This window comes from Glycine max, chromosome 12 (genome assembly GCF_000004515.6).
Source record: "Glycine max cultivar Williams 82 chromosome 12, Glycine_max_v4.0, whole genome shotgun sequence".
Classification (NCBI taxonomy): domain Eukaryota; kingdom Viridiplantae; phylum Streptophyta; class Magnoliopsida; order Fabales; family Fabaceae; genus Glycine; species Glycine max.
The window spans coordinates 7,850,665-7,867,150 of NC_038248.2; the positions used below are offsets into that span (position 1 = coordinate 7,850,665).

The following is a 16,486-nucleotide window of genomic DNA, read 5'->3' on the forward strand; positions in this document are numbered from 1 at the left end:
TTTAACCACCAAATTTGATTTTTAAATTACATTTTAAAATACAATTTCTTAGTAAAGCAAAAAAAGAAAATGCCAAAATCAACTCAAACCCCACCCCGCATTCTCCCTTTCCATAATTTCATGAATGTGTTTCTTTATCCAAGGGTCACCCTTTTGAGAGCAAGTTGAAAGCACCACAATCAACATAACCTCATTGGGCTCATCATCACTAGGAATAGAAAAAATATTCATAGTCATGGGTATTTGTGGATAAAACCCGTAACAAAAAGAACAAAAATAGTTAAATGTGTACGCATAAATAATTTAAATATATATATATATATATATATATATATATATATATATATATATATATATATATATATATATATGTTACCTATTAATAAAAAGAGTTGGACATATATCAAGGTACCCACTTTATGGGTACCCGATATATATCCATTATAAAAAAATTATTTCAATGATCTTATTTAAATGATTTTATTTTAACTTATGAGACTAAAGTATTGTACCTTATTAACTTTTGTTTAGACTTATGAAATTGAATTATTTTAGTTTATTAACTTTTGTTTGGGTCTAAGAGATTGAAGTTTTTTAAATTTAAATTTATTTTTTAAATTGAATAATCTTGATTAGTTTAATTGTAAGATATTTGAATAATTTTAATTTTGATCTTTAAACTAGTTTTTTTGTACGAAGAAAATGTTGAACAAATAAAAACTATAGTTACCTGCCATGCTTCTAAGGCACCTCATATCAAGAAGGTTACCTGGCATCCTCCTTTGCCAAGTTGGGTAAAGTGTAATACAAAAAGATCAACAAGGGGATGCCTTGGTGATACAACTTGTAGAGGTTTGTTTAGAGACAAGATGGGTTTTTTTTGTTGTGAACCTTTTCCATTTATCTTGGCACCAAGAATGCTTTTGAGGTTAAATTGTATGGACTAATTTTAGCTATTGAGACTGCACATGATAAATAATGGATATAATTTTGGCTCAAATGTGACTTCAAGTTTGATATTGCTGCTTTTGACAACCCTTCAGTAGTACCATAGACACTGTAACATCTCGGGCGTTGATGAAGGTAGAGAGTGATCATTGATGCAAAAATAGATGAGACAAAAGTAAGGAACAACTTCTGGTAGACATCCAACGAGAGAGATACATGAATGAATCAAATACACACCAAAAAGAAAGGGATCTAGAGGCTTTGTAAGTATGAGGCTATATAATTAAGAATGACTTAAAGGAACTAATTAAAATTACCTATACTAACAAAATGCATCTACTTTTTTGTACTTTATCACTTAAAAACTTCATAGTTAAGCGTGCTTGGTTAAAACAATTATAGAATGTGTAACCTACTAAGAAGTTTTCCGGGAAGTGTGTAGGTGAGAAAAAAATACGTTGAAAAGTCTTATGTTAGTTTTTGGGGACAATTATTGATCCTAAAAGTAGTTGGGCATTCCAAGTGGCGTAAAAGCTGGTTGTAGATATCTCAAAAAAGGTTACCTACAAAGAATTCTTACCGAAAGAAGGTTCTGACCAACAAGAAAGTTGAGTGAAATGTCATTATGTGAAGTGTCATAAAGTATGAGTTGTCAAGATGTCAACTATCAAGAGAGTTAGAAGTTATATCAGAGTAGGTCTCTCTCTCGATACAATGTGGTTCAAGGACGAACCAACCAGAAGCTGGTAGACATGTAACATTGAAAGAACTAATAAGGGTAAGGAAATATTGCCAGTGCAAAAGAGATGAGGCCCGAACAAGAAGTGGTTCTTGGTAGGTTTCTAGTGGGTAGGACACATGAATGAATTGAATACACATGAAAATGAGAGACATTCAAAGGTTGTGTAGGCATGAGATTTTACAATTAAAAATGACCTAAAGGAATTAATTAGTACTAGTTATACCAATAAGATGCATCTATTCTTCAATAGCTGGTCAATTAAGAATTCCACATTTAAGCATGTTTGACTTGGAGTAATTATGACATGAGCGACCTTTTGAGAAGCTTTTTAGGAAACATAAGAGTTAAAACAAAGCATATTGGAAAATCTTGTGTTGGTTTGTAGGGACAATAAATCGTTCTAAAAGCAGTTGAACATAACAAGTGGTATCCGAACTGGTTGTCAATGTCTCACAAAGGGATACCTACAAAGGATTTCGACCAACTACGAAGTTGAGTGAAGTGTCACTATGTAAGGTATCATAGAGTTTGAATCACCGATATGTCGACTCTCACAGGAGTTACAAAGGGCACCATTTCAGTGGAGGAAAGTGATAATGGCCATGTTGCAAGAGAGATAGCGGTGCAACACAAGTTTTGTGGTGACGAGGGAGAAATGGTGCATTGGTGCTACACAATGTTGATGAAGATAATGAGTTTTTCATGAACAACAATGTCTGTTTGTTAGTGCAATTGATATCCACTTTGGATCCTGCCAATTCAAATATCCCTCGAGGCTTTGTTTCAACTTTAAATCTCAATCCAATTGTTTTGATGCAAGTGGTTATTGATTGCAGGAAATTGCTTTCCATGGCGGTACACAATGGTTGGAGGGAAGGAGAATGACAAAAAAATAATAGAGAAAGAAAATGATAGGGGAAAAAAATGAAATGTCACCACTAGAAATCATCTTCAATGATGGCCATACAATGGTGGTTAGGAAAAAAGATGATGTTAAATCTATAGAGTTAAAGAGAACAAGAAAAATGAAAAAGAAAAATAATCTCATTCAATGAATTAAAAACTATAAACTCTAACATAATGTTTTGTTGGAGGAAAATGGAAGAGAGCATGGGAAGGGAGAGATTTTTGAAACTATGGTTGTTCGTTTCAAGTTTTAGGAGAGGAAGATAGAGCGAAGCAAAATTCCTAATCATTTAATGTTTGTTCTTCTCCAATATTTGGGAGATTTGGAGGGGAAGGGGGGAGATTTAAATTATTTCAATTGAAATGATGAAAATATCTCTATTTATGTTTTGAAATTTAAAATTAAGTTAAATTGTAATGTCTTGGTATAACTCTTAATCCATAATTTTATTCTTTATATTTTCAATTTTATAATCCCAATCCTTAAAATTTTAAAATTACACAATTTTAATCCCTCACTGTGTTTATGATTTTAAAATATTATAAAAATAATAGAGGTGAGATTAGAATCCAAATCCATTTCTTTCTCCCTAATCACCTAAACCACTAAACCTTTCTATTTGCTTGAGTTATATTATAAACACTATATTATATATACATTACTACTGCATGAGTTAATTGTTTTTAATAATATTTATTTAATGTTAATCTCGTTGATAAATAATAAATTTATCCAATAAATATAAAAATGAAAATATTTAATAAACATTTAACAAATAATTGTATAATTTATTATTTAATATGATTTCATACAATCACTTTTGTCTTTAATATATTTTTTACCCTATTTTTTTAAAGTTTATAAATATATTTTAAAAACAACTAACTCATATTGTAACTAATATATATATAAATAAACATATAAAATGGTTTAGTGGGTTAATTGGTGAAGGAGAATAAAATGGACTTTCTAGTCCTTATCTATCATATTTACAAAATTATTTTACCACATCACTAACTAATTGACATTAATGTCACATCATCATTGAAATATTTTGTTATTTATCTACATGAACATGAAAATACCACATCAAGATTAAAATTATATAAATTGAAAAATTGAAAAAATTAAAATTACAAATTTAAAAATAAAAAAACCACAATTACATATTAACAATTATAAAAGGATCAAATAAACATAACCATAATATATTAATATCTAATCAAAATCTTTCTCGTACCTTCTCTTTCTCTCTCCTTCCATATTAAAATACCTCTCATTTTCTCACCTCCTTTAAACTAAACGATCCCTAATGGCATAGAGATTCTCACAGTGGAGGAACATCTCCAAGTCCCCTGCCCTAACGGCCTCCATCTTCTTTAGTATTTATCCGCCTATATTTATTTGCTTCCAAACGTGGTGTTGCTTTTTGAATGACTCGTATAGTGAGTGAGTCAATTCATTAGAGTCCGATTTACTCACTTTCACATCTCTTCGTAAAATATGTGAACTCGACGTATTCAACTGCAGATTTTCTAGATGTCACTTTCCAATGTAAAAGTATTGGATACGGTTGAATAAGTTTTTAACCTAAATTCCCTTTTTAAAAAAAAAGTTTTTAACGCAAATACTAGTAATGATTTAGCTTTAGCGTCATTTAGACAGTGATGTAAGCATAGAGTCATATTTTCCCAATGAATTTGATATTAATTAATGTGACAATAATATATCTACGCCCAAGGTTTATATATTCTTACAATTATTACCATGTATTGTTTGGACTCAAAAAATTATCATACCCAATGACCGGTGGAGTAAGTTACTTTCAATCCAGAAAATCTGATAGATTTCATTAAGCTAAGAGAATATTAATAAGATAAAAATATCTTCTAAAACGGTATATTATTTATTATTAAAGAAAAGATGAAATAAAATCATATATTTTTCTATTTATATTATCTTAAAAGAAAAATTAAAATTTTATCATTCAAATTCACTTTTATAAAAAGAGATAATCATAATTTAAGTAAATTAACTCTTAATTCAACCTATACTCTTATACTTATTTTACCTCTAGATTACTCACTTGAGCGCAGAGTGACTCTACATATACATCCCACCATCATCTGAGAAAGAGCACACGAAGGAACACCATTATAAAAATATTCTACTAGATTTGGTAATAATAGTGACATAAAAAGAAAAGAGGGAGAGGCAAATGTGAAACAGGTTTGAATTAACTACTACCTTCATCCCATTATATTTATTAGGCAAGAAAAACAATTTTCTTAAAATATTTGTTATCTTAACTTTTTCAATGTAACATTGGTTAAATTTATCTTTCTTATAATATTAATGATGAATAATAAAATCTATAAATAAATTAATAAAAATATAAAATTAATTTTGTACACTATTATTATTTTGTCTTGATTTATATAAAAGACGACTATTACGAAAGGAGTAGTATTTTATAGAACCTTAATTAAAGACTTGACTAGATTTATTTATTTTCGGGGGCGAGGGCGCATGGAGACAGGGATTAGAAAACAACAACGAAGCAACTAGACCAGTTTTAGTTAAAATTAATTAAAGTTTTAAATAAATTAAACAGGTAAAGACCGTACGTTCATCTTAATGTCAATTCCACAGCAAAAATTAATAATTCTATTTTTTTTAAATGACTGTGTAATATTTTTCCTGTATTATTATAAAGTTTAATATTGCTTATATTTGTAATTAATAATCCCAATCACATGTTGTTCTAGTTAAATTATTTTAAAGGTGTAGGAATTAATTAAGGTAAAAGAAATTAACACAGAAAAGAAAATTAAGTTTCAGTTAGTTTGTAGACCTCTAATCCATTTTCACTGATTTAAACTATTCAAATAACATAAGTGTATTTAAAGATCGAGTTTACACATGCTCAAATGACAAATCCACGTGATAATTAACTTGTTGCTGAATATTTTAGAGACCGACAAAGCAATTAAGTAAATGTGGCCCTAAACACATCCTAATTAATTGAAACCAGCTTTTTATATTACCTATCCAAGCAAAGATAAGAATTCATTGGTGTGTGATCGTTCATTAAGTGACACAGACATTTTGTGGGGACAATTTTGTAGTTCATATGTTTCTACAAATATTAATTTCCATCTACATATTTCTGTGGCACATGCTTAGTCCTTAGTGGTGTCTGTACATATATAGTGCATAACACGAGCATCACTTAGTAGTTGTATACACCTTGAGCTATTAATTCCACTATTCATAAATCCACCAAATGAGAAACTAATAATCGATTTACGCATTTATCAAAGGGTGTAACTTGATTGAACAATGCTTATAAGTTTTGTTGCAAATTTTTTAGTACCATAGCTCGATTCTTTTCTATAAATAAAAAAGAATTATTTCAATATAATTTAATAATATTATAAATTAGAATAGTTTGGACAGTAAGACTCATTCTCTCCGCACTCTCAATTAGGTCTTTTAAATGTTTTTCCTCTGCTTTTGATGTGGATTTTCTCTACTTCTATAATTAGTAAAAGCATTTTCAAATATCTCAAACTATTTTATCTTTATTTGTATACTTTATTTTCTTAACCATTTATTATTTTTAACCTATCATCTTCAATCTCCTTCTTTTAACTGAATCTCAATAATTTTTTAAAAGACATGGTCAATAGTTTAAAAGAACCTTATAACAACTTAAATTGTTTATGGTAAATCTAAAATATAAATATAGAAAAACAAATATTTATCATGTTAAATGCACATGCTAAAATAATAATAAAATATACTTATATTATAAATTATAATACATGACATAGAAGTTGAGATTTTTATTTCCCTCACTCTCTCCACTTCATATGTTTTCTTTCTTTCCTTTTTCACTTATGGATATGAATTTCACATACTACTTAAGAAATTGTACGTACAAGATGTTCTTTAATTTTTCAACCATCTCAAACTATCCTACTTTTATCTTTATCTATATATTGCAATCTTCTTAATCATTTTTCTCTTTTATTTCTAATTCTGAATTGAATTTCCAAATTTTTTAAATGAAATTGTAAATTTTAATTATAATATAATTTATATATAAAATATTTATTTATTTTAAATTTAAATATATTCAAACAAACAATTATTTTATATAATGCGTAAACTAGTTACATGAACTTGTTTTTTATGTGCTTTTTGTTATTACTTGGTTAAAAGTAAAAACACAAGCCAACATACAGTGACGTATCAAAAAACAAAATTAGTGGGAACAAAAATAATTTATAATAATCTTACAAAAAATATCACAAGTTTATACAAAATATATAATATTAATATGACAAAAAAATTCAAAATACTTAAGCTATGTGTGGATGCATGTCCATTAGAGGAGTTGGAACATTAAAAATTTAAAATTTAAAAGATAAAATAGTAAAACTAGTATATTTTTTTTAATTCTTATACTTTTCACATTCATTTTAACAGCAAAAAAAAATTATCTTATGGGGTAAACTTATTTTTGCATTGAGGCAATTTTTTTCTATTGTAAATATACAAATAAAAAAACTTATGGAGACAATAGCTTCCACAACCCAATAGATGGATCCGTCACTGCATGCCAGGGTATAGCATGGTTATATGTTTCCTATTAGTCTTTAATTATATTGTTTTATCTTGCAACTCTTGTTTCCAACCACAAAATAAAGAGAAAAAAAGGGGAAAAGAACATAGACTTAAAACTACAAATTTTAGAAAAAGGATAAATGTGAAAAGGAAAAGTAGCATAGAAACCAAAGGGCAGAAATTATCCTAAGGTTCGAATAGTCAAGGGTCAGATTTCGATCAAGATCAATCCCTTCTCTTGCTACTTTCTTTGTTTAAGTCTTCCATCTAATATTCCACTTCCCAAATATATATATATATATATATATATAGAATTTCATCATCAAGAACGTGATTGTGTGAAGTAAACTTTTTTTGGTCAAGTGCGTGCTGGAAGGTGGTGAGGGTGTTTGGTTTATAAATTATACAAGGTCAAGGAGTGGTTAATTTTATGTGGATCTTTATACGTACATGAAGACTGCTAATTAATTTTTATGCATACCAAACAGAAAAAAAAAAAGAGAAAAGAAACTGTGGAGAATATAAGATGCAGAGAGGTATAGCTAACACAAGGCGTGAGAGTGTACAACGAAACAAGAAAATTACGCTTGAGCTGTCTATTATTGTTCATAAATACAAGTTAATTAGGCAGACTAATTAATTCTCTTGATATTATTATTATTAGGAACTATAAAACGGACCACACTTTACAATTATATTAATCTCACATCACTCATCACTCATCACTCATCACTCATCCACCAGCTGTCTTTTCCAAATATCATAAATTTATGTACCCAAAAAAATCACTTGGAGAAAATGCAGAGAGAATACTCAGACACACATAACACAACACAGCAAAGCCAGGAAACTCCAACAAAGTCCCCAACCCCAATCCCCTTTGAAAGCAAAAGGGTGGCTAGCTTTTGCTTCTCATGCCCCGCGATGATAGACACTTTGTCTAGCTAGACAACACCCTTTTATCTACCCTTCTTCTCTCTTCTCTATCTCTTCCTCGTGTGTGTGTGAGAAGAAACCCAACCTCGTAGCTCGATCTTCCTTTACCAATCATTAATAAGGAATGGTACGGACACAATGAAAAAAATTGGTTGCCTTAATTTATTCATTTCGCAGCCGAGATAATAGATATAGTATACATATACCCTTTTGATGCCATCGATTGATTTTTGTACTTTATTTTATTCATTTTTCTTCCTTAATTTCTTATAAGATATCTTGTGTATAAGTATTTTATATATCTCTCTCTTCAACAACCACTTCCCTCCCTCCCTCCTTCCTCCTAAAGGTTCTCTTTTTCTTTCTTGCAAGTGTTCATATTTCATGTTTTTTGTTTCATTTTTCATTTGGGGTGTTCCTTTCAAGGTAATTTCATCGGATTCATTAACTGAAACGAGTGTCTTTTGTTTTTGTTTCTTAGGATCTGTGGCTAAAAAAACAATCAAGGGCTAATTGATGTGTTCATCAGATCACACACAAAATCAAGCAGAAAAGAAAAAGAAGGTTTGATTTGTCTCCGTGACCCGTTTTTTACATGGACTTTTGAGAAAGAAAGACTAATCATATATATTGCTATAAATCATTATCATCGGAGCAGGTTTTTCTCGTACGGATATTACGAGAAGGAGAATTTTGTTTGAGTGGATATGGCGACGTACTTTCATGGCAGCACTTCAGAAATCCCTTCCTCCGCTGAAGGGTTGCAGACACTTTACCTTATGAATCCAAACTACGTACCGTACTCTGACGCGGCACAACACCCAACGCAAAACATGCTCCTCGTCAATCCCAACAACAACAACACTAGTAACACTAGTCCCACTTCCACCAACGCGCTCAACCTTGGTAACTTCTCCCACGCGCCGCCACCTCCTTCTCCCAACAACAACAACAACCACCGTGAACAACAACAACATCACCTGATTGGGGTTACCATTCCCTCTTCAAACATCCTTGGATCCAACGCTGCCGCCACCGACCCCGCTCGATCATCGTTCCTCGGACAACACGAATTCTCCAGCTTCCACGGTGGTGCTGCCGCCACCTCAACGGTGACAGCATCTCGTGGTAACTATAACTTATGGGGTTCCATAATTGATCAATCTGCGTTGAATATCATGGCAGCAACGACACACACCCCATCTAGTAACATGGGGTGTGTTGCCAGCAGTGTCATGTCGACGCAGATTGGATTCCACAGGCCTAATCATTTGTCACTGAGCCTATCTTCACAACAAACACCATATAGGTCTCTCTCTGGGGAGATTCATGCTATTTCTCCGGCGAGCCGTGGCGGTGGCGGCGATGATATGAGGGGCTTGCACAACGGGGTTTCTAGTATGCATAGTGTTGCTTTGGGTTCCAAGTATTTGAAAGCAACACAGGAGCTTCTTGATGAAGTTGTGAATGTGGGCAAGGGAATCTCCAAAGGGGAGGAATCTATGGAAGGGGCTAAGAAGGAGAAGATGAAAGGGAATATTGAATCCACTTCTGGGGTTGGCGATGGTTCGAGCTGCGGAAGGGAGAATAATGATCGAGCCAAACAAGGAGTTGAACTCAGCACAGCACAGAGACAAGAGCTTCAGATGAAGAAGTCCAAGCTTGTGACCATGCTCGATGAGGTATATTTAACAGTATGTTTATAAAATATAGATGCACGTAATGATAAACTTCCCACTTAATGATGCTTTGGGATTTGGTATTGATTTCCAAGAATTTATGATTCTTCGTGCACTCTACAAATGCATTGGTTTTGATCTTGTGGAAAGTACTACTGTACTTGAGTATGTTATCGCTACCTTGCGGTGCGGTGTGGGTTATGTGATGTTATGTCACTTATTCATCAGTTCTGGCATCGTTGATTCAGTACTTGAATAAAATTTGTATGATTCAGCTTTTGACTGTTGGACTGAGAAAAATAATAAAGAATGTGACATTGCAAGAGGGACTGTGAAATTGACAGGATTGTCTCTCATTATTATTTGATCTCAGGGAAAAGGAAACTGGTAAGAAAAAAGTCACATTCGCTCTCTGATGAATGTCAGAGAATAATTTGGGTTTGGGCCCATTCAGTTTCCCGTTTATATCTGAAAGTCTGAACCCATTATTGATGTGTTCTACTATTGCTATAATAAATTTTTATAACAATTTCCAAAATATTTTTTTCCTCATTATTATTCATCCTATTGCGTATCTCTTTTTTTTTAATTCAAATTTTGTACATTAAAATATACAATTTCTCACAGAGATAGGAAAACTGTTAAAACGTAAAAAGTAATAATACACACATGGGTCCTATTTTTCATCTAGAGTACGTCATTTCACCGAATTACCCTCACATCACAAGAACATTCTTTATTTAAAAATGTTACCTGAACCAGCTAATGTGCTATTACATCCGGAGTGGAAAAAAAATATAAACATGATAGAATTTATGTTGTGATAAAAAGAAAAATAAAAAAGAAAATATGAAAGAAATATTTAAAATAATATTAAGATATTTGTATTATTCTTTTATTCATTCAGCACTTTCAATCAACTAACTGGAGCAGTGTAATGATACACCAATTTGATAATATTTTTTTCTTTTATCTCTTTGATTTGATCATATCATATCACTGCTTGTATTTACACTCTTTTCGTCTCTCTCACACACAAAGTCTTAAATAACATAGGGTATTCATGCATCTTTATCCAATCTACAAAACCATATCATAAACTATAGCGATTATTATTCTAACTAACATGTGTTTTGTTCTTAACCTTTGCTAGGTGGAGCAAAGGTACAGACAGTATCACCACCAAATGCAAGTTGTGCTAACATCGTTTGAGCAAGCAGCGGGTGTTGGTGCGGCAAAGTCTTACACGGCCCTTGCCTTGAAGACAATCTCAAAGCAATTTCGGTGTCTCAAAGATGCAATCTCTTCACAAATCAAGACAACTAGCAAGACCTTAGGTGAAGATAATTGCCTGGGAGTTAAGGTAGAGGGTTCGAGGCTAAGGTATGTTGATCATCAACAGAGACAACAACGTGCATTACAGCTTGGAATGATCCAACACAACGCTTGGAGGCCCCAAAGAGGCTTGCCTGAACGTGCTGTCTCTGTCCTTCGTGCTTGGCTTTTTGAACATTTCTTGCACCCGTAAGTATTTCATATCCAACATCTAATTACTACTAGCTCGAATATATATATCTTTGTATAAACTTTTCATTAAACACTTATAAAAGATAAAATGAATTAAATTTTCTTTAAAGTTAACATTAATTTATGCATAAGCTCTCTTATAAACTTCTCAAAGAATGATTTTAACGTATGATTTTTTTTAATTTATTTTATTTTCTTCATCTAAACATGTGTACAAAAAAAATTATCCATACAAGATAATAGTATTGAAGATGATTCATCAACCTTTATATGTTCTAGTAAGATACCAGCTTTCAGTATTATTGACTGAAATTTAAATCATACGAAGTTATATATCATCATATACCAAGTTATAACTTAGTCGGGTAAATCCTAATAAATCTTAGGTAACAGAAAGAAAACATTACAAAGTGTGTTTATATTTTTTTGTTTTTGGCTCAACTTGAGTTTCTAATTGTGGCCTGCAGCTATCCTAAGGACTCCGATAAGGTTATGCTTGCAAAACAAACTGGGCTTACTCGGAGCCAGGTATATTTCATTCCATATATACCTTTAAGGGTGACACTAATATGCTATATTTGCACATCAATTTGAAAGTCCATTTTCGAATGGATCTCATTGAGGAAGAATTGGTGAGAGTTGATAATAATTTTCATGCTTCAGATAAATGCAAAAACATTAGATACACTTCTTTAGGTGCTTGTATTGTTCTTCAATTAGAATTGGAGCTTCACTTCGATAATTTGTATAATCCTTTAATACAAATCTTTATTACGTGAATTATTAAGATAGAACCTCAATTTCCAATTAGATAACAAAACAAACGACACCTAAAGAATTGAGGAATTGTATATAAGTTTTGCGGTCCTTTGACAATATTCAGAAATGGAAGTTATGAATGGTTATGGAAGGTTTATGACATTGATAAGTTTATTATATACAGGTATCTAACTGGTTTATAAATGCCCGAGTTCGGCTATGGAAGCCAATGGTAGAAGAAATGTACTTGGAAGAGGTAAAACAAGAGCCAAACAATAGCTCCCAGGATAACAACAACACAAAAGGATCAAATGAATCAAGCAAGGAGTTATGGTCAGAAGCTAATGCTGCTGCACAAGAATCAGGTGCAATGAGATTTGATCAGATTAACATTCTCCAATCAAAGGCAGAAAGCTTCAAGAACAACCAAACCACTTCCCCAACAGAGATCTCCAATTCCAACTCACTCCAATCTGGTTTCCATCTTGCTGACATGCAAAGTCCAAACAAGCCAAAAAGCACTTCTGAGATGCATCAGAATTCTCCAGGTAGCATTCTTTCAGTGGACATGGAAATGAAGCCTCATCATCATGGAGAAACAAATAATATCACTAGAGAAGGCCAGAACAACAACACAACAACAAAGTTTGGCATTGAAAGCCATGGTGGGGGTTTTGGAGCATTTCCCAATATGGAAGACATTGGAAGGTTTCATCATCATGTCACAGAGCAACTTGCTCCTAGGTTCCATGGAAATGGTGTTTCTCTCACTCTTGGACTTCCACACAGTACTGAGAATAACCTTTCCCTCTCAGGAACAACCCAACATGGATTCCTCTCACAGAACATGCACTTGGGAATGAGAAACAGTGAAAATGATGAGTTTTGTGGTGCAATCAACACTACCCCACCTTCTTCTCACTCAGGTATCAGTTATGAGAGCATTGACATTCAAAACAGAAAGAGGTTTGCTGCGCAGTTGTTGCGGGATTTCGTGGCTTAAAAGAATTGATAATTAACTAGCTAGCTAGGATAATTAATCAATGAAGAACACCCCACGAAAGAATTGAATTATTTTCTTCTTTTTCTGATGTTGCAATATATTATATATCCACAAAACACAATGCAGTTCAGAGTGTTACGACACACTAACTTAGCAGAAGAATAGCAACAGGAGGGGAAAAAAAAAGAAATAAAAGAAATGGAGAAGTTTATGGTAACTTGCTCCATGTATAAAGATGGAAACTGGTTCAAGATTATGAACTTGCAGGGAATTCAGATTTACATGTTCTGAATTAGTTTAATTTAAGGATTCAAGTTGAGTTGGGGAAGGTATATTGTATATGGTATTGAAAAGTAGCTAGGTACAATACAAGGAATTGAATGGTTTGTTTGGATAGGTAATGTATTATATATTGGATTTGGAGTTATATGCCTTACTTTGTTAAATTAATTATTCATTCATTGCATGTACTTTTTGTTTCCTGTACGTGCATCTGCATTTGCGGTTAATACATGGACGTAGGTGGGGGTGCATGAAAGACACATGGACGTACATAAATTTTGGATGATTAATTTATTAGATCATATGCATGGGAACTGGACGAATTATCATGCTAATTAGTACTATTTTTTTTTATATGTAACCGACTATTGTATGTAAGCAAAAGTAAACGTTCAGATTTACAATAATTTTGAGATAAAGTTTGTTGTCAATTCAATTTTTAAAAGTATTTTGAACATGTATATATACAAAAAAAAGATAAAAAAAATACGTAAGAAATAAAATTAAATAGTATACATACGATATTAAATACGCTATACTATATATTATTCATTTAAGAGTAAGATAACACCATTGGCAAAAACATATATTTTCTTATATGACCACATGATATATTTTTGTAGATCGTTTTTTAATGAGTAATTATACACACATAAAAATTCTTAATAATTGTCATAATTTCAAAGTAAAAACAATATTATTTTATACCATTTAATGTATATAATTTAACCGTGTCAACACTTTCTTTTAGTTTCTTAATATTTTTATGTTATAGTTGAGGAATTACAATTTGATGTACAAATTAAAATTAATGTATGTTTGTTGATTTAAGTGTCAAGGTGGTTTAACTAATTCCCTTAAGGAAGGTATTTTAATTTCAGGTCTTATAAATAAAAACAAATAAAGGTTAAGAGATCTTTATATCCTCGATCTTGACTCAATTTGGATTAGTTAAGATTCATTGAGAATTTCAAATATTAAAGGTTTTAAGGAAAAGGTTAAAATCTGTTCCTTGCCATAAAAGTACTATTAATGATAAACTTATATAATTTCTTTATCATAATTTATGTAATTTAAAATAATATTATATAACTACACGCATATTTCTAATACTATAAACAAACAAATTAAAACTGTAATAAAGTATTAATGACTTATATGGAGATACTAAAATTCTAAAAGTTTAAACAATTGAAATGTCTTCTTTACAAAAGCGAGTTATGACTCATCATAGCTAGATTAGAAAGGGATAATTTGTTGTTATGTATACTACGTTTGAAGATTTTATGGATTTTGTTTTAACAAAATTCCAAGAGAAATGTCTCAATTCAATTCAAGATATAGAAAACTTTAAAATTCAATGAATATTCACATAAGAGTTATTTTAACTAACTCGAAAGAGACAAATTAAATGAAGACACAAGCCTATAATTACTTATCAAATGCAATATCTTGCCTTACTTCATTTGACCTATACCTTAAAATTAGAAAAAGCTAAGTTTTGAATTGCAGATTAAGAAAAAAATATTTACTTTGTGAGGAGGTAGGACTTCTTCCCTCTCCTCTTTTTTAATCTTCTGGTTTTTCTCCTTTAGCACACTTAAAATTAGGTCGATAAGAAAACGAATAATATATAAATATAGTCTTTAAAATTATATATAAACATTTCAATAAAGTTAGCTAGTCTTAAAATTATAAATTTGTTATTTTAGTTATTAAAATTATTAAATAATGTTTATTTTAGTTCTTATTTTATAATTTTAAAGACAAATGCCTTGTGTAGTTTTAAGTATTAATCTCGGGTTAAGTTGTATGTTAATTTGTCGTATAGGGAGCAAGAGTATAGCTTCTTTTTTTTTTGGATAACATGAAGAGTATAGCTAGGTGACTGCTTTTTGGGGATTGGAAGGTGTAATGTTATGTTAAAGTTGCCGTTTCGGAGGGTATTATTTTCTGTCATGTTTTTGTAGCAGCAGTGTACTATATCAACTGTTTTTTCTAGGCGTTTTTTTGTAGTATTTGAACATGACCAAAATGGTACTACTTGTGCCTCACTTGTGTTTTATTAATAAATTTCGTTCTTTGACTTAAAAAAAAGTTGAAGAGGAAATCTATGTAAACAAAGCAAATACAATTGAACATGCATAAAAGGAAGAAGAAAGGAAACAGTGCAAAGAGAGATGAAGAAATTCAGCTCTATACAATGAGAATGGAAAGTCTGAGTTACAAGAGAGACAAAAGAGAAATATAGAAGACACCAAGTAATAAGAGTAAACTACTCTTTCAGGTAAGTAAAATAATAAAAATATATATTATTTAACAATTTCAACACTTAGGTAGTATTTGGTTTAAAGGGGTGAATTTGTGTTAAAAGTGAATTTAGCTTAATTGGAGTGAAAGGAGTGAAGTGAGAATGTTTGGTGGGAGTGAAAGAGAGATGAAAGTTTTAAAAAATTGGTGGGACACATGCCTTTAAACTTTTACTCCAATATGAGATGAAATGGGATGAAAGGCACTACTCACGAGGGATATAGAAGAATAACTTTTCATCTACCAAAATTGACCCTTTTTACACCCTCATCAGGTTGTCTATATAATTGATTATGATATTAGCATAATTGATTATGTATCCATTGCATTATTCAAATTTGGTCGTGTTGGTCTGAGGCTGGCAGTGGAACAAATTATGTTTATAGCATAGTCGATTATATGGTCATTGATTCTCAAATTTTGCTTTCTGGTGACCTCAGATCAAGTTACATAATTGATTATGTAATTTGCATAATCGATTAACATCATTCAATTAGTTAAAAAGGAAAAAAATTCTATCGCACCTTAATGGGGTAAAATGAACATTTGCTCCATCTCTATTTTATTTACTTTTTCCTTTTATTATTTACCTATAACTTCAATTTAAAATTTTCATCTCTTTTATACTTTCTTTCATATCAATCAAAGAACTTCACTTTCATTTCTTTTCATTCCTCACACTTTCAACCCTTTTTATGTCTCTCTACCAAACACACCCTTAGGGTGAGTTCAGTTATGTGAAAGAGAAAAGAATGGAAAGA

General features: G+C 31.3%; 1 protein-coding gene across 2 annotated transcripts; it reads left to right on the plus strand.

The window, feature by feature from the left end:
- Positions 1 to 7,934: 7,934 nt before the first annotated feature.
- On the plus strand, positions 7,935 to 13,603 carry LOC100786883 (BEL1-like homeodomain protein 1). 2 transcript variants are annotated; one of them, XM_006592294.4, is made up of 6 exons: positions 7,935 to 8,292; positions 8,647 to 8,729; positions 8,824 to 9,847; positions 10,998 to 11,368; positions 11,839 to 11,899; positions 12,315 to 13,603. In XM_006592294.4, the coding sequence occupies exons 3-6, from the start codon at positions 8,873 to 8,875 to the stop codon at positions 13,131 to 13,133; spliced, it is 2,226 nt and encodes a 741-aa protein (XP_006592357.1). In that variant the 5' UTR covers positions 7,935 to 8,292; positions 8,647 to 8,729; positions 8,824 to 8,872; the 3' UTR covers positions 13,134 to 13,603. The 2 variants fall into 2 exon arrangements, with proteins under 2 accessions (XP_006592357.1, XP_003540818.1); XM_003540770.5 differs by lacking the exon at positions 7,935 to 8,292 and adding an exon at positions 8,372 to 8,514.
- Positions 13,604 to 16,486: the final 2,883 nt, after the last annotated feature.